Here is a 19,588-nt window from a genome sequence, read left to right as displayed (position 1 = left end):
CCTCTCTCCTGAACTATAAACCAAGCCTTTGTTCTCCGCTCCTCACATTATCCTGTGGGATGATGCTCCACTCATCTCCATTCACCTCCATTCATCTCCATCTCTGCTCCCTAAACACAGGTAATTCAGGGATGAAAACTCTTCAAAGCTCATAGAGAATGTAACTTCAGGCACGGTATCAAACTCAACTTTTTAATCAGTAAACACATTTATTATAGCTGATAACATCAAGTGCCTGTTAATAAAATATCATGCCTATCGGCAAGGAGTATCACTTAAGAGGATATGTTCCCCTAACTCATATTCAAGTATAACTGATGTTGTTCACTCACATAAAGGAACACATACACACAGGCACACACGCGCACGCGCACAAACACACACAAACACACACATACACTTAATTAAGTGGATTCTTTAACTAGATGCATGCATGACATTCTGTCCACACAAACACAGGAGGAGTGATCCCCTAATCACAAAATCTGTCTCTCTATCCTCCTCTGGCAAGGCTGCCCTCCAAAGATTAACCCAAATCAGCTGGGATACCCCCATCCAACTGTCCCCCCCCTCCCTCACTCAGAGACACATTCAAAACGTACACTACACTACACACACACATATCAACTCCAGTGTCCTCAGAGCGAGCTCACTCACACACACATCTGGAAGCTCACGTACCTCTGGTGTTGGTGGCCATGTCCGCCACCTTCTGAAAGGCATCCAGGAAGGCCACTGCTGCCAGCACTGTGGTCCTGAGAGCAGAGCAGAGCGGGACAGAGCAGACAGGACAGACAGACACATGATTGGCACCAGTTCACAACCACAGCCATTTCAACATAAACAAACATAGTCAGTAGATCTGGCGCCTCAGAGCAGACAGAGGGGGATTACATTGTTGTCAATGGCACTGTCTGGGATACTCATTGACGGGCACTGGTCTAGTACATACAGGACAGTGGCTGGGGCTTACCTGAGCTGGGAGTGCAGTTTGGTGGCCTTGGCACTGAAGTCCTCCCACACGGGGTATGAACACTGGGAATAAATAAATAAAAGGGACACGTTAGAATCTATATTTTAGGACATTATGCAATGTAACTGGTGCATGGTCTGTACAAATATTTAACAGGTCTGAACTTTGAGTGTTTTCACTCACAACTCACATACAACACACAAGTCAACATTGTATGCTCTAGACCTGTGTTTGCGCACTGTACTCTTAGAAAAAAAGGTGCTATCTAGAACCTAAAAGGGTTCTTCGGCTGTCCCCAAAGGAGAACCCTTTGAAAAACCCTTTTTGGTTCCAGGTAGAACCATTTCAGTTCCAGGTAGAACCCTTTTGAGTTCTGTGTAGAACCCTTCCACTGAGGGTTCTACATGGAACCCAAAAAAGTTCTACTTGGAACCAAAATGGGTTCTACCTAGAACCAAAAAGGGTTCTCCTATGGGGACAGCCGAAGAACCCCTTTGGAACCCTTTTTTCAAAGAGTGTAATATAAAATAAGCACTTCACGTGCAGCATTGCACCTCCCATGAGGAGCAGAATATTCTGGGTAAAATAATGTTATGGTAAACGGGCAGGAAGAAAAAAATGCTATGTTCCCTGGTCTGAGTCATCACTGTCTGTGATTGGGCAACACATCCTCTGTTTCCACCAGCCCCTGGCACCGGCAGACATCAAAAGAAGCAATGAATGGCAACGCAAATCAAACACTATATTTGTACCCCAAAATGACTTTGTGAAGTTCTCTACTTTTCTTCCCTAGATAGGTGTCATTTCTCTTTGTTCAGACCCATTATCACACACAAATTATCCACAAGGTAAAGAGCAGTACATGCAGTGGAGGATGCTGGAATGAAGGCTCATAATAATGGCTGGAACGGAGTAAATGGAATGGCATCAAACACATGGAAACCATGTGTTTGATGTAATTGATACCATTCCACCAATTCCGCTCCAGCCATTTCCATGAAACTGTCCTCCCCAATTAAGCTGCCACCAACCTCCTGTGAGTACATGGTGTTATAGGTTGACTATAACATCTCTTCTACCTGCAGGGCAGAGTGTGTGTCGAGCACTCTGTGCCTCTCTCTGCCTTTGTTATCAGACGCTAAGGCCCGGCTTTGAGAGCAGCAGATCAGACAGCTGTGTGTCCAAGCCTGAAATAAGCCTCACTCCACAGCACAGCTGGGGGCTGGAGATCTCCATGAGCAAGTACCCCCAAGTCCCCCACCAGCTCCAAACCCCAGCCCCCAAACCCCTAGCATGCAGGGAGAGAGAGGGGGAGAGGGGATAAGAACCAGGGAGATAGTGGGAGGAAAAGACAAAAGAGAATTGCAGCGAGGGAGACAGGAAAGAGAGAGGATGAAGAGGAGCGTTTAAGGGACCCTACCGGAGCGGAGGACCAGTGATGTCACGGGGGCTACAGTGGGCGACAGTGGGCATCTCGCCCTTTGATCTGTCATCTCATTCCTGGTGTTTGATGTCAGTTAATTTGGTCTGAAATCAGAGCAGCATTTCCCTGCGGTCCCCGTCTGTGTTTGAAGTGCTCTAATCTTGCAATGTTGCAAGCCTGACATCTATCAGGAGAGGCCTTGTGGATGGGCGATAAGGAGAGGGCGACGTCTCCTCTCCATTACAACCACACCAGCCCATCCCTCATTACCATATTAGGGCATTTTTATCCAATTGAGGGGATCCTGGCGGTGCCCGACTGTGTAACAATTGTTTATTAGGTTCATTGTAGGCCTGGGGATATTTTATTTCCCATCCTACTCTCTGAATCACTCACTCACTCCTAATCGACTTGCAACATGACCCACAAACAATGAGATAAGGACCTCTCTCCATCCATCCGCCTGGATGGTTCCCAGGTAAAGAGAGCAGGCTATTTTCCCTTTAGCTTAACCAAGTGGAACAACAGAGCCATTAAAGGTGCAATCTAATCAGAAAAAAAGAACAACCCAGAGGCAGAGGAAGACTGATGATGCAGAGCAAAGACAACAACAAGGAACAAGAAACATATCTTTCTGCATTACAGCATTGACATTGCATTGACATTGCATTGCTGTTTAAGTCCCTGGAGGTCAAGGCATACAAACAGTAGCATGACATAACTGCAACGTTGATAGAACCTTTAGAGTGAGTGCCAGTGTTCTGCCAGGGCAGGCTGGCTGCCACTGGGCAGGTCTGCAGCTGTGTTCTCCTCAAAGGCCACTCAACCACTGATAGGATGATATTGCATCACCACTTCCTCTTCTGCACATAAAGACATCCTCACAGTAGTGACGGCACACAGAAAACTCCATAGTAACACATCTCACGCCTGTCTACCCCTAGACATGCAGCGCATCATCTCTCCCTTGCACCAGCTCTCGCTCACTCCTCAAAGGGTAAAGGTTATAGGTTACATGATGGGCTAGCTAGACTCTGTGGAACTCTCCAGGGAGTTTACAGTCCATTGGCCTATATCTGAATTCTGTTCTGTGGTTTAGCGAACCAACCATATTTACTCGAGTGAATGAAAAGCTCACAGCTTCATCTCTTTGTTCCTTTGTTCTCTGGAGGATGACATAAAACCACAGATTCAAGAGTGGATTAGCCCAATTCCAGCTCTTTAATCGGGACAATTCAGACTTTTAAAGATAAATATAACATCCACACAATACAGGCTAATTTCACAGTTCTTTATGCTAATATAATCAATCCCATTTTGGATGTGCTGGAAAGGATACTGTAGACATTCCCTCTATAACAACTGTGTGAGACAAGGAACCAATGGTGATTCCCTAGCTTATTAAGAAGCCCCTTTACAGGCTGTCGGAACAAGGACAGGGCACAGACAGGGAAGGGCAAAGGGTTAATAGATGCATAGGGCTAAGCTTAATTAAGTAATTGACAGCAGAGCTACACGTACAAACGTGAGCACCCACAAAGTCTACTACATCGTGTTGCCTAATCTCCAGATCAACGGGAGCTCCTGCTACTTAGATCCAGGAAAGTAGACTTCTCCAAGGGCTTTACTGTATCAGTAGACCACATGAGTTCCGCTGGGGTGCTGGACACAGGCAATGCACTTGACAAGTTTGATTGAATGGAAATGTTCACTAAGTCACAGGAGGTTGATGGCACCTTAATTGGGGAGAACAGGCTCGTGGTAATGGCTGGAGCGGAATTAGTGGAATGGTATCAAATACATCAAACACATGGGCTCCATGTGTTTGATGCCATTCCATTAGCTCCTTTCCAGACATTATTATGAGTTGGCCTCCACTGCACTAAGTGTTGTATCTAGTTACTGTGATGAATCTCCTAGTGCCTGTGACTTGTCATCAAGTGACTCATGTTGGACCTGAGATTGTAAATGGGCAGTTCCATCTAAAAGGACCCATGAGCACCAACATGTGAAGTTCATAGGAGCATGCCAAATTGGGTGTCAAATGAAAGCTACGAGTCTATATTTATTTTTAAATTAATGCATTAATACATTTTTCAACCATTCTCCATCCTAAAAATTTGGAATAAGCAAAGGCTTTGATTTCTGGTCAAATAGATAGAAAGGGGGTCTTAGACAGGTAAAATAAAAACACAATAATATTGAAGTAAAGACCCCTGCCAACTAATATCAACACTTTTATTTCGTTTTGGAGAAATTATTTGCCTTCTGTAAATTTAAGAAACATTGCCTTGTGCCTTATCATTCCATATCTTTAAGATATTTTATAATTTCTCTCCCTCATGAGGAGGGAAGATAGTAAAGTTCACAGAAGGAACAAGTAAAGGTAGACCTATCAATTAGTTATAGTGTCTTTACTGATATCAATTTTGTTTATGAATTATTAACTAATTAAAACAGTAAAGAAATTACTGTGATTTAATTGGCTACAATGTGAAATCAGTCACAAACCACAGGTTTTTTTTATGTAAATGTGATATTAAAGTTTTTAATTTTTTATACTTTTAATATTTCTAAAAACCTGTTTTTGCTTTGTCATTATGGGGTATTGGGGTCTGAATACCTTCCGAATGCAGTACTGAACTCTACTGTGCTGTGATCTACTGTGCTGTACTGTGATGTCCAAAAATGTTAAACATAGACGTCTATGATTGTTTCAGATTTGGTCTGGTCCGGACCAACCAAATGCGGTCTTGTTTGGGGGCGGAGCTCATTACAATAATAGCTAGTGTGTAAAATAATACCAAATATGCAAAAGAAGGATATTGCATATTTCTACCTTTCTATACCTATTCAGGATACATCACCATGAAGCAAATGCTATTCATATCCATAATTATGCATTTCTGTATAGTACACATCAGGGACCCATGATGTAATTCAGTTACCGTAATTCTGTTACCGGATGTAAATCCACTTCACCTACTGTAGTTCAATACCTCAAGGTGTCAAATCATAGCTGACACCCCATTCTTTCTGCAGACATCTTTGAATCTTTATCTTTGAAAATGTAAAGGTCCATTGCAAATGTTTTTATCTCAATATCAAATAACTTCTGGTTAACAATTAAGTACCTTACTGTGATTGTTTTCAATTATAATGGTCAAAAATAACAAAAAATGGCTTCTTAGCAAAGACCAATTTCTCAATTTCTGAGTGGGGAGGGGAAAATTAAAAACTAGCTGTTATTGGCAGAGGTTTGGAACAATATTTCTTATTGGTCGATTAACAAATGTACTGCTTGGTGATTTCACCAGGTAGGCCAAAACTCTATTCCACCAAAACAGGAAATGTCAGGCGGTCTTTTCAAACAGCTCATACATTAAAAGGGCATTATCATAATTTTCACAATTTCACAATATTATTCAAACCTCATTGTGTGGAAATATATATATAAAACACAGTAAAAATCTAATTTGCACTGGGTTTTTAACAGAGTTTTTGGAAAATGTGGTCGCATAAAAAACTAAGGGTGAACTTTGCTTCTGCACAGTTCTTCCAGTAAATGTGTTTTTGTGAAATGTTCTGTGTAAATTGTTCAAGTAGTCCTTGTGCATAGAGTGGTACGGTCTGTTAAACTTTGAAATCGATGGTTTTTGTTTGGATTACATTTTAAAGTGAAAAATCTGAGTCAAAGCATAATTCCGTTACTGTGGAATTGCCAAAATATACCCTCTGGATCCAGTCTTCTCCATCCCCTGCACTGTACATGAATACTACTGACTCTGTCTCCACTGTTGCTGCTCCACACCAACTAAATAGACCGCTTGGTTCTCTACAGATACACATTATCCGAGGGTAGATACACAAATATACGCCTTAGGTTACTTGTACATCATGTTGGCAAATCATTGCTCTCAAATGACATTAGGATACAGGCAGCAAGTCGTTGTCAGATGAAACAGAAAGATTGTGTGTTGCATAATTTATGAGGAAGAGGATCTTACCAATCTAAACAAAACGAAACTATCCTGCCCTGCCTTTCTGCCTGGGACAAGGTTAATCATAGACTCTGTTGATGTCTTTAGAATTTAGAATGTGAAAACATTTGCTACATTCTCTTCCCAGACATCACAAACAGATAAGGTAAGAACCAATGCTCCCACTCATTTCTAGTTACTTTTTGTTTCTTCAGCCATGAAAAAAACGGGGGATGAGGATGGAGGGGAGTTGAGGTACCCAGAGAGATGGAGGGATGGCCGGTGGAGGTTGATGCCTACAGGGGCCTGGGCTGCTCAGTGTGTCTCAGTGGTGTCAAGCACTTCCAGGCCCTTGATAAAAATAACAGATTTGGTTCAACCTCATATCCCCACCCACGCAGTACATCTCACTCACTGGTGTGAATGAATGATGGAGGGGGGAAATAATCTCCCTCTTCACCATTTACCACAGCAGCCTGCAGCCTTGCAGAAATGAATAATGGAAATCACTTAATATGAGAGGCACAGCTTCTTCCTCCATGTCTGTCTCTCTCTCTCTCTCTCTCTCTCCATCCCTGTCTCTCTCTCAATCTGTCTGTCTATCTCTGTCTCACTTTATGTGTCTTTCATTCTATCTCATTCTGTCTCATATGTTCTCTCAATCTTTCTTACCATCATCTCCCTTCTTTGTTCTAGTCATCCATCTTAGCTCTCTAACTCACTTTATGGCTCTCCATCCCTGGTCTAGCTGTCCCAGGTCTACAGCTGTATTTGTGTAGTGGCTGTGGATGCACCACTCAGCCTAATTGAATGGGAGAACCTCTTCACTGAGGTTCTCTGTGTGACTGACTGCCACCACTGAGATACTGTATATAGTGGCATAAGAATACATGGCAGGTCTGTGATGGAAAAGCAGGTAGCATTTTGTAGCACTCTTATTGGTGGGGATGGTCGCCGACGGCTGTCCATCATGCAGAGACAGTGAGGAATGCAGATGTGTCTTGTTGGAGGGCGGGGTGTCCTTGAGGACATGGGTAAGCATCATCCTCCTCTTTGCCTGGACCCAGACCAAACATTGTCAGTAAGCCCCATAGTAAGACCTAGAAAACCATACTAAATACCTTTGCATTAGAGAACAGTAGACAGTGGATGTGTGTATTAAAATAATAATCCACTCTATTTTGTTCTTCCAGTAGTTTGATAAAGAAACGGTGCAGAAATATTGATTTGATGCCATTTCTTTCCCCCGTTCATAATTATCAATGTGCTGAGTGGTTTTACAGTCAACAAATGAATGTGATGAGATGAGTTTGACAGGCCCGACAAAGCCTGGACTGAGAACCACTGGCACTGTCCCAATGTGATTTCTCAATCTGAAACCAGTCGATTCATCTCTAACGAGCCTAACGAGAGGCAGAGAACACATGCTCATTTAGAAGCCCAGGGCCCTTCACGTTGTCATGGCATCAATGGCCCCTACAAAGGGATGATAATTTGTGGGAGCACGGACACATGAGTCACGGGAATGGATGTCCTCTCTGGTCCTCTGCCTCTCTGCCCAAAGTCAGTGTTCTGAAATTGGTCACATGTGCAGCTGTTAACACGCACTCTAAGCAATGCTGTGGGATCTCCCCAAGTTAGCCAGACCACACACACATATTGTGCCTGTATGGGGCCGTTTCAATGCTCTAAGTCATAGGAAGAAACTGTCAGACTTTGCATGTCTTATGGAAAGCACAAGCTTTATGGTTCATCCCACATTCATCTGTTTGCTAATGTTGTTGTTGTTGCAACTCGGACACAAAGATGAGACTATACAACACAACATTATACATAGACATGTATGGCCCAGCGTCGTCCGGGTTTGGCCGGTGTAGGCCGTCATTGTAAATAATAATTTGTTCTTAACTGACTTGCCTAGTTAAATAAAGGTTAAATTTAAATTAAATTTAAAAAATAAAATACATAAACACTCACACGCCATGCTACACACAAGACAATCAGAGAAAAAATATACATCTGATTACCACATGACCAATAACACGCATATAAACTATGAATCGTCAAACGGACACACAACCTGACAAGGTAATCAATCCAGAATACTCTGGTGCACACACACACACACACACACACACACACACACACACATAAACACTCTGAGCCAGATGGTTGTGTCCTGTTGTGTGTGTGTGAAGGCAGAATGCCTGTCTAAGACAGACTGGTATGCACACCTTAGAGAGAAGTGTAGCAGGGCCTGAGAATGTAAACAGCCAAAATCTATGACGAGTCCAGCTGGCAAACAGACCACGTCATGGACTTCTCCTGCCTCCTGTCTTCACTCTAGTCCCAGGTACCCCTGACTCCCTATCTGTCTCTATTGGCACTGCACTGAGCATGTGGTCAGCACACACTGGGCCAGCCTATAGGGAGACAAGCTGACCGTGAATGTGACCCCCTGTGCTTTCAAATCAAATCACCTCCATCCTCGCTCTGTCACCACACATAATAACCATGTAATAACAAGACATAACCCTGAGGGATGTAGCCTAAGTCACACACATACAGTACCAGTGAACAGTTTGGACACACCTACTTATTCAAGGGTTTTTCTTTATTTTTACTATTTTCTACATTGTAGAATAATAGTGAAGACATCAAAACTTTAAATAACACATATGGAATCATGTAGTAACCAAAAAATCTTAAACAAATCAAAATATATTTTATATTTGAGATTCTTCAAATAGCCACCCTTTGCCTTGATGATAGCTTGGCACACTCTTGGCATTCTCTCAACCAGTTTCACCTGGCATGCTTTTCCAACAGTCTTGAAGGAGTTCGCACATATGCTGAGCACTCTGCCGTCCGACTCATCCCAAACCATCTCAATTGGGTTGAGGTCAGGGGATTGTGGAGGCCAGGTCATCTAATGCAGCACTCCATCACGCTCCTTACACAGCCTGGAGGTGTGTTGGGTCATTGTTCTGTTGAAAAACAAATGATAGTCCCACTAACCCCAAACCAGATGGGATGGCGTATTGCTGCAGAATGCTGTGGTAGCCATGCTGGTTAAGTGTGCCTTGAATTCTAAATAAATCACAGACAGTGTGAGCAGCAAAGCACCCCCACACCATAACACCTCCTCCTCCATGCTTTACGGTTGGAAATACACATGCGGAGATTATCTGTTCACCCACACAGCGTCTCACAAAGCCACAGCACTTGGAACCATAAATCTCCAATTTGGACTCCAGACTAAAGGACACATTTCCACCGGTCTAATGTCCATTGCTTGTGTTTCTTGGCCCAAGCAGGTCACTTCTTCTTATTGGTGTCCTCTAGTAGTGGTTTCTTTGCAGCAATTCGACCATGAAGTCCTGATTCACACAGTCCCCTCTGAACAGTTGATGTTGAGATGTGTCTGTGACTTCAACTCTGTGAAGCATTTATTTGGGCTGCAATTTCTGAGGCTGGTAACTCTAATGAACTTATCCTCTGCAGCAGAGGTAACTCTGCGTCTTCCATTCCTGTGGCGGTCCTCATGAGAGCCAGTTTCATCATAGTGCTTGATGGTTTTTGCGACTGCAAACTTTCAAAGTTCTTGAAATGTTCCGTATTGACTGACCTTCATGTCTTAAAGTAATGATGGACTGTCGTTTCTCTTTGCTTATTTGAGCTGTTCTTGCCGTAATATGGACTTGGTCTTTTACCAAATAGGGCTATCTTCTGTATATGACTGGTATTGTATATTCCCGTCTATGTCTCCTTAAAGGGGGCATACACACACCCCACCTATACACTAATGAAGTAAGATGTGCAAACAAAGGACTACTCACTCTCTCTTACACATTATACCATACGGTGAGGGTGGGGGGGAGAGGAGGGGCTCTCTCTGGAGAACATAGGGGGGTCTCTTTGATGTCATTGTGGTTGTAATGTACATTCCTTTCAGTGAAACATCTGACTCATGTACTGTATGCTTATTTCAGAGAGGCCTCCAGTTCGCTCATCATAGCACTGTGCTGTATTGCACTGTACCATACTACATGTTGTCGACTGTGTCTTTAGTGCAGTTGTGTTACCAGCTATTGTACTGGGCATGTCTCCTGCAGTTTGAACAAAGAGAAAGCCTGGTAGACAGAGCCAGTGATTCTAGGAGAGGAGACACATATGAGAAGTGACTGGTGACTGTGTATGCCCTATGGGGGTGTCAATCCCCCTGCAACAAAGGGATAGTGAGAGAGAGCGAGAGGAAGGGGAAATGCTTGCCTAAACATCCTCCAGTTGAAACACTTTACTTGGACATGGATCAATTGCATGGGTATGTAAAACTGACCTATCACACATTACATTTTAGTCATTTAGCAGACGCTCTTATCCAGAGCGACTTACAGTTAGTGAGTGCATGCGTTTTCAAACTGGTCCCCCGTGGGAATCGAACCCACAACCCTGCCGTTGCAAGCGCCATGCTCTACCAACTGAGCTACACGGAACTAGTGTAATAAGGAATGCATTCCTCAATTAGTTAAGTCTATAGTGCATCATTCAATATATTTGCATTTCATTGCTCAGTGAAGAGATATTTTGTCTTGAGCCGTCATGGGGGCATATATCAGCTGGAGAGGATAATCATTGTTCAATGATAGCATGACAGCACTGACTTTACTGTTAAGTACTGTGACAGCATCACTAAACACTGGTATGTCTAGTGGAAATAACATCTTAAGCATAGCCAGCCATAAAGGCACAAATAGCTGAGGCCCTGCTCGCATTAAAATCTATGTCCAACAACAGGGCATCCTAGGGTCTCCATTCGTGTGTGTGTTTTCCTCTCTTCTGCCACCAACAACAGCAGTCTTCTGAGAGGTGGGTCATTAGTGACAACATGAGGTTGTCATGAGGTTGTCTGGGGTTACATGAGAGCACAGCAATCAGCCAGTGGCTTAGATCTTACCATGTAGCATCTCACTCTGCAGTGGGGACACCCACTAAAGACTATTGCAATGGCCAACCTGAGTCTCCAAGTGACCAGTGGAGGATGGATGCTGCTGAAGTTACTATTTGACCCATATTTTAGTATCCTCCTTCATGGAGTAAGAGATCAGATGAAGAACATGGTATATGTGTCTTAAATAATTAATGAGATGAGTGTGTCCAGAGAGAGAGAGAGAGAGAGAGAGAGAGAGAGAGAGAGAGAGAGAGAGAGAGAGAGAGAGAGAGAGAGAGAGAGAGAGAGAGAGAGAGAGAGAGAGAGAGAGAGAGAGAGAGAGAGAGAGAGAGAGAGAGAGAGAGAGAGATGTAACCACGAGAGCAGGGTGTGTGTCACAGGTTCTTAGTTTAGGATGTTGTTAATCCGAGGTTGCAGATTGACGTGGCCCTAGCTCCTTCATAACCCTGTGAAGTTCACACAGCTAGATGGTCCATGCAGGAATAATAACCATGTAGAGCATGGGTCCCGTGTAGCTCAGTTGGTAGAGCATGGCGTTTGCAACGCCAGGGTTGTGGGTTCGATTCCCACGGGGGGCCAGTATGAAAAAAAACAAAACATGTATGCACTAACTCTAAGTCGTTCTGGATAAGAGTGTCTGCTAAATGACTAAAATGTAAATGTAACAACAGCTTTACTCCAATCTTATTCACATGAGACTGGGACTCGGATGATGTAGACATCCCTTGATGTAGCTTCAAACCCATGATTTCTCACACAGTGGAAAGAAAGGCACAGATGATGAGATGGAAACAATAGTAGTCATGGTACTGGTCCCAAGTGAGCGCTATGATTTCCTGTTCAAAGTGTAAGACTGTCCACATACTAAGTATGCCAAATAATCTGTTGGTTAGTCACGGTGGGTGTAGCTAGGAGTCTGGCTTGATGTCTTCTCATATGGACCATTGCTGCTCAAATAGCACCTTGATGTGAAGCCAGTAGACTACCCAGAGAAGAAGGCCAGACCATACAGTAGGATAGGCCTACACCATGGGCCATTCAGACAGACACAGTGGTGTGCACTGCTGGACGCATGATGGCTGTCCAAGTTCTCATGCTTGCCTCACATGGTCTCTTTAAAAATCAGCTTGGCAGAAAATCAATGGTGCTGCTTTCTACAAGAGGGAGAAAATCGACTATCTTTCTCACACAGCCTATAACAGCGGTTTTTATTTACAGAATACAAAAAAAATCATGGGGCATGTGAAAATGGCATGGTTAAATCTGACAATTTAACGAATTTAATTTGTGGTAATAAAAGCTGAATACATGCACATTTATTCAATCATAAATTATCCGTAAGGTTATAATCCATATCGTGTTCGAATACACATGCTTACGCTAACACACACATGGATTCATAGCCTACATGATGACTAGGGTTAACCTGATCTATGTAGAGTAAACCAACGCTCTGACACACACAAAGCACAGGCAATGGTGATCGAGCAATTGGATTCAATTATAGTAGCTGTCAAAGCAACATTTCCAAAGCAATGACGCGACAAATGCGCAAACCTTGATGCGGAAAATCCCTAGCAGGTAGGTGCTGGCTGGGTAGGTAGCCTATCGCCGCACTGTGACAGAATAACGGTTCCATGTCCTCGAGAGTGAAAACAAGCAGCACACAAATGCAGGTAAATCATCCCCTTTGATACATGTTGAGCAATAATGATGCCCGACCTACCTTCATATCATTGACAATCGCCTGGAATAGTCCACCTAACGCCCCGCACTCCTTCTCCACCGTCTCCATGTTCACTAAATCCAGGGTTCACCAAATACGGAGAGGGCACAAAACCCCACCAAATGTATTTCCACGGTAGAAATAACGATTGCGGAGCCTTGTTCTTCTCTCCTTCCCTATCTGTGCTCAGCGTAAAAGACAGGATGAGGACGTTTGTTTAAAAGAGAAAGGATACACAAATACGGTTCAATTATTTCTGTCGTCGACTGTCGTCGACTGTGTCCGTGGAACACCAAGCGAGTGATGATGAGAGAAGAGAGATGTTGCTCTCTCTCCCGTCCCAGCTGCGGGTCTAGAGCCCGAGATAGGAGGTAAAGCATGCAGAGGGCACCGCGATGGACACTCTCATCTTCAGATAGCAAGGAGAAATCGAGTTGGATGGATGAGAGGTAATAGCTCCGGAGTGATGTATCAAAATGTGAGACAGTAGGTTGGTGAGTAGGCCTACCGGGGGAGCGCGAGGCTGCCCGTGATTGGAGCAGAGGCAGTGGGCTGCGCTGCGGAGTGAGCAGAGCCAGTAATTCGATCTATGGGAATCGAAAGGGGCCGGACAGCTCTCTTGTCACATGGAGGTGGTATTGGATAGGGAGGGGTTATACGCGCACAGGGGCGGTGTGTTCAATAGGGCGATATGGGCGACGCACTGCCAAACGGGAAAAGGAAGGGATTTTTTTTCTAATCAATTATATCACGGCAACAGTAGTTATCAGTGTTCTAATCTGATCTGACTGCCACTAAATGTCAAATCAGGCTAAAGTCGTGCTTCAAATGGCCCCGCCCGTTTTTGGGGCGATTTCAGTCATGTTGAAAATCGCCCAGAAGTCTGTCATAGACTCCCATGTAAAATCAATTTTTTTCAAATTTCAAAGCTTTCAATACAATCTCTATGGGTGTCTGTGGGCTTGCACTTACGCGCTTTCGTCATACGTGACGTAACCATGAACGTAACTAAGAAAATAGCGGCTAGCAGCGTCTCTGTTGCGACCTGCAGTGTGGCGTTATCTTATGTTTTTAATTTGTACACTTAGTGGCGTTATTTTATGTTTTTAATTTGTACACTTAGTTTACAAACATTCTGCCAACCATGGATTTCCAGTGGTGGGTTTTGGACTGATCTTGTTGATCGTGTACATACCCGCTACGAACGGACTAAATAATGAAAACGCTGCTGGCAGCGGAATCCAATACAGCTGGGAGACTTGGCTGGATGACAGAGTCCCGGACAGAGAAGTGGAGCCGGCCGGCTTCACCCTGGTCAGAGCGGACCGCGATCTGACACAGTCACAGGGAAAATCGATCCTGGTAAGAGAGCGACTCTGTACCCCCGACATTGAACTGCTTTCTGTGTCACTGCGACCTTACTATCTGCCCCGTGAGTTCCCCCAATTGTTTGTTACCGTTGTGTACTGTTGATAATCACAAGTTTACTGGAGAACTGAGACCAAGTAGAGACTTTGGACAGGGTGGATATGGTATGATAAAGGCAGTTTATTCAGAGGTAAAGATATCTGGAATCGCGTGCACGGACTCGTTCGTCAAACTCTTAGGGAGCTATCTGAAGAGAGCCCCGAAAACATTGTGTGCAGACATTTTATACAATAAATGATGTAGGTTGAATCTAGTAGTTCTGATCTTCTGATTGGTCCTGATGAGTTGGGCGAGGTCCCCTCCACTGTTGCATTGGCTCTGAGTCGGGTTCTCTGTCTTCAAATGTTCAGCCTAAAGAGAGGGGATTTTTGTGTGTGTGTGTGTGTGTGTTTAACAGTGATGATGTGTGTGTGTGTGTGTGTGTGTTATCAGTGATGATGTGTGTGTGTGTGTGTGTGTGTGTGTGTGTGTGTCCTCAGAGCAAGAACTCGTGAGTTGGAAGAACTGAGAGACCTATGGCGTGGGTGTTGTCCTTGGCCACCTGCTGACAAGGCTGACAAGATAGGACTCTTTTGTCCATTGTTATAGGATAGGAACAGCATTGATTGAAAACAAACGCCCAACACAAAATGGGTCATGCACAAGATTTTAGTCAGACCAAGCTATAACATTATATATTTACTACGACAGTACATTCAACCAAAAGCTAATATAACAAAGGCATCAGAGATTATTTATAATCTGTCACAGAAACTGGAATCCATCTCCCCAGATCAGTCAATAAATGCTTCTGGTATTGACTTATATGCTGCCCCTGTCTTCATGTTGTTGCTGGACATATCTTTTTTAAAATGTGTGTAGGTCACCTAAATCATCAGAAAAATTGCCCCTCCTGAGAATTTTTTCAGGAGCCGCCACTGTACGCGCATACACACACACACATCCACACACACACACACGCAAGCCCATCAAACATTTCAATGCGATAGGGGAGAAACGTCAAACAGATTTAGCTACCAGCAAACAATGGTATGGGGGCGCATGCCGAATGCGCCTGTGCGCAGGGGAAAGGCTTTGTGATGGCTCAGTTGTTGTGGTTCAATTCATTAGAGCGTTTCACGCAGTATGGCTATTACACAACACTACAGGATCAACAAACATGCTTTCTATTGTGTTTGATCAAAAAAACCAATGGGGGCTTGAATAGCCTTTTGGATTATTAAACCTAAACAAACAAAAATATGGCATCTGCGTAAACTTGTCGTTAGACCGTGATTAATTGGACTACAGTGTAATATCTTAATGAATATGCAGACCACTGTATAACTATATTATAATGATCTCATCCGTTCTTGGATAGAGAACATTATCCGGTCATATGCACACAGTCAATCCTCCTCTGGATTAGACATAATGTTCCACTCATTCCCTGTGCCTCATTCATTGACATGGTGGTAAAGGCTTTGGTCTCTAGCCTACCTTTATGATATTTAAAATCAAATACAATTTTATTTGTCACATGTGCCGAATACAACAGGTGTAAACCTTATGGTAAAATGCTTACTTATAAGCCCTTAGGCAACAATGCATTTTTTTTTTTAAAGTAAGACCATTTTGGGTTAAAAAAAAACACACAAAAAACAAAAGTAAAAAAAACAATAAAATAACAACAAGGAGGCTATATACAGGGGGTTCCTGTACCGAGTCAATGTGTGGAGGTACATGTTAGTCGAGGTAATTTAGGTAATATGTACATGTAGGTAGGGGTAAAGTGACTTTGCATAGATAATAAACAGCAAGTATCAGCAGCGTAAAAAGGAGGTCAATGCAAATAGTCCGGGTAGCCATTTGATTAACTGTTTAGCAGTTTTATGGCTTGGGGGAAGAAGCTGTTAAGGAGCCTTTTGGATCTAGACTTGTCGCTCCGGTACCGCTTGCCGCGCGGTAGCAGAGAGAACAGTCTATGACTTGGGTGGCTGGAGTAGTAGAACATTTTTAGGGCCTTCCTCTGACACCGCCTGGTATAGAGGCCGTGGATAGCAGGAAGCTTGGCCGCAGTGATGTACTGGGTAATACGCACTACCTTCTATAGCGCCTTGCGGTAGGATGCCAAGCAGTTGCCATACCAAGTGGTGATGCAACCAGTCAGGATGCTCTTGATGGTGCAGCTGTAGAACTTTTTGAGGATCTGAGGACCCATGCCAAATATTTTCAGTCTCCCGATGGGGAATAGGCGTTGTCGTGCCCTCTTCATGACTGTCTTTGTGTGTTTGGACCATGATAGTTTGTTAGTGATGTGGACTCCAAGGACACACGCTCCACTACAGCCCCGTTGATGTGAATGGGGGCGTGTTCGGCCCTCCTTTTCCTGTAATCCACGATCAGCTCCTTTGTCTTGCTGACGTTGAGGGAGAGGTTGTTGTCCTGGCACCACACTGCCAGGTCTCTGACCTCCTCCCTATAGGCTGTCTCATCGATGTCGGTGATCAGGCCTACCACCGTTGTGTCGTCGGCAAACTTAATAATGGTGTTGGAGTCGTGCGTGGCCACGCAGTCATGGGTGAACAGGGAGTACAGGAGGGGACTAAACACGCAACCCTGAGGGGCCCCCATGATGAGGATCAGCATGGCAGATGTGTTGTTGCCTACCCTTACCACCTGGGGGCGGCCCATCAGGAAGTCCAGGATCCCATTGCAGAGGGAGATTTTGAGTCCCAGGGACCTTAGCTTAGTGATGAGCTTTGAGGGCACCATGGTGTTGAACGCTGAGCTGTAGTCAACGAACAGCATTCTCACATAGGTGTTCCTCTTGTCCAGGTGAGAAAGGGCATTTTGGAGTGCAATAGAGATTGTGTCATCTGTGGATCTGTTGGGGCGGTATGCGAATTGTAGTGGGTCTAGGGTTTCTGGGATGATGGTGTTGATGTGAGCCATGACCAGCCTTTCAAATCACTTCATGGCTACAGACGTGAGTGCTACCAGGCGGTAGTCATTTAGGCAGGTTACCTTGGCATTTTGGGCACAGGGACTATGGTGGTCTGCTTGTAACATGTATGTATTACAGACTCGGTCAGGGAGAAGTTGAAAATGTCAGACACTTGCCTGTTGGTCAGCGCATGCTCTGAGTACGCATCCTGGTAATCAGTCTGGCCCTGCGGCCTTGTGAATGTTGACCTGTTTAAATGTCTTACTCACATTGGCTATGGAAAGTGTGATCACACAGTCGTCCGGAACAGCTGGTGCTCTCATGCATGGTTTAGTGTTGCTTGCCTCGAAGCAAGCATAGAAGGCATTTAGCTCATCTGGTAGGCTCGTGTCACTGGGCAGCTTGTGGCTGGTTTTCCCTTTGTAATCTGTAATCGTTTGCAAGCCCTGCCACATCCGACGAGCATCAGAGCCAGTGTAGTAGGATTCAATCTTAGTTCTGTATTGACACTTTGCCTGTTTGATGGTTCGTCAGAGGGGATAGCGGGTGTCCCACTCCTGGAAAGCGGCCGCTCTAGCCTTTAGCTCAGTGTGCATGTTGCCTGTAATCCATGGCTTCTGGTTGGGATATGTACGTACGGTCACTGTGGGGACGATGTCGCCGATGCACTTATTGATGAAGCGAGTGATTGATGTGGTATACTCCACAATGCCATCGGATAAATCCCAGAACATATTCCAGTCTGTGCTAGCAAAACATTCCTGTAGCTTAGCATCCACGTCATCTGACTGCTTCCGTATTGAGCGAGTCACTGGTTCTTCCTGCTTGAGTTTTTGTTTGCAAGCAGGAATCAGGAGGATAGAATTATGGTCAGATTTGCCAATGGAGGGCAAGCTTTGTACGCGTCTCTGTGTGTGGAGTAAAGGTGGTCTAGAGTTTTTGTTCCTCTGGTTGCACATGTGACATGCTGGTAGAAATGAGGTAAAATGGATTTAAGTTTTCCTGCATTAAAGTCCCCGCCCACTAGGAACGCCGCTTCTAGTTGAGCATTCTCTTGTTTGCTTATGACCATATACAGCTTGTTGAGTGTGGTCTCAGTGCCTGCATCGGTTAGTGGTGGTAAATAGACAGCTACGAAAAATATAGATGAAAACTCTCTTGGTAAATAGTATGGTCTACAGCTTATCATGAGGTACTTTACCTCAGGTGAGAAAAACCTTGTGACTTCCTTAATATTAGAGATCGTACTGTTATTGACAAATAGACAGACCACCACCCCTTGTCTTACCGGAGGTTGCTTTCTGTCTTGCCGATGCACGGAAAACCCAGCCAACTGTATATTATCCATGTCCTCGTTCAGCCACAACTCTGTAAAACAAACGATATTACCATTTTTAATATCACATTGGTCTCGAACTGAGCTCATCCAGTTTATTCTCCAGTGATTGCGCATTCGCCAGTAGGACGGATGGTAAAGGCGGATTATCCACTTGCTGACGAATTCTCACCAAGCACCCAGATCTGCGGCCTCTGTATCGGCATCTCCTCTTCATGTGAATGACGGGGATTTGGGCCTTGTCCGGGAGGAGCCGTAAATCTTTCACCTCCAATTCATTAACGAAAGAAAATGTATCCAGTCCGAGGTGAGTAATTGCTGTTCTGATGTCCAGAAACTCTTTTCGGTCATAAGAGACGGTGGCAGAAACACTATGTACCAAAAAAGTTACAAACAATGGGAAAAAAACACACAGAATAGCACAGTTGGTTAGGAGCCCTTTAAACTGCAGCCATCCCCTCCAGCACCATTATATGAAAATGTATTGGTGTGATAGAAATTGATGTAATAACATGCATTTTAAATACATGGTATTTAAGCCATCATATTGCCATTAAATTGAACAGTAAATATTAGTTTAGAGGTATAAACTTTTAAACAACACAACACGAAGCTATAACAGTTCCATTAATTCAGAGTTACTACTATGTCTATGACACATATATTTAATTTCAGTGCCAAAATTGTAATGAGATACGCCATTATGAGCTCTGGCCATGACTGGTCAAGCTGTAAAGCCATGGTATGCAGGAGCTGGGGCCCCTGATACAGTGTTAAAGGACAGGGTCATGACTACTGAGTGCCCTCACTCTGAATGACAGACAGGAGGCAGGGATGGTGGGGCA

At 44.1% G+C, this 19,588-nt stretch overlaps 1 protein-coding gene across 2 annotated transcripts in view; it reads right to left on the bottom strand.

Moving 5' to 3' along the window:
* Positions 1–13,473, bottom strand: part of LOC311111779 (protein MTSS 2-like) — a 71,849-nt gene extending 58,376 nt beyond the window's left edge. The window contains exons 1-3 of one of the 2 annotated variants that reach the window (XM_084154610.1): positions 13,054–13,473; positions 974–1,035; positions 682–755 (exon numbers count right to left, since the gene is read on the bottom strand). In XM_084154610.1, the coding sequence (XP_084010736.1) occupies positions 682–755; positions 974–1,035; positions 13,054–13,122 (205 nt within the window). In that variant the 5' untranslated portion in view covers positions 13,123–13,473. The remainder of the gene's footprint in view (positions 1–681; positions 756–973; positions 1,036–13,053) is intronic. The other variant, XM_084154609.1, reaches the window with a different exon arrangement.
* Positions 13,474–19,588: the final 6,115 nt, after the last annotated feature.

Source organism: Coregonus lavaretus (assembly GCF_964263955.1).
Source record: "Coregonus lavaretus genome assembly, chromosome: 37".
In the NCBI taxonomy this organism is placed as follows: domain Eukaryota; kingdom Metazoa; phylum Chordata; class Actinopteri; order Salmoniformes; family Salmonidae; genus Coregonus; species Coregonus lavaretus.
Note: the sequence above shows the minus strand (reverse complement) of the source record. Positions and strands in the feature narration are given on the sequence as shown.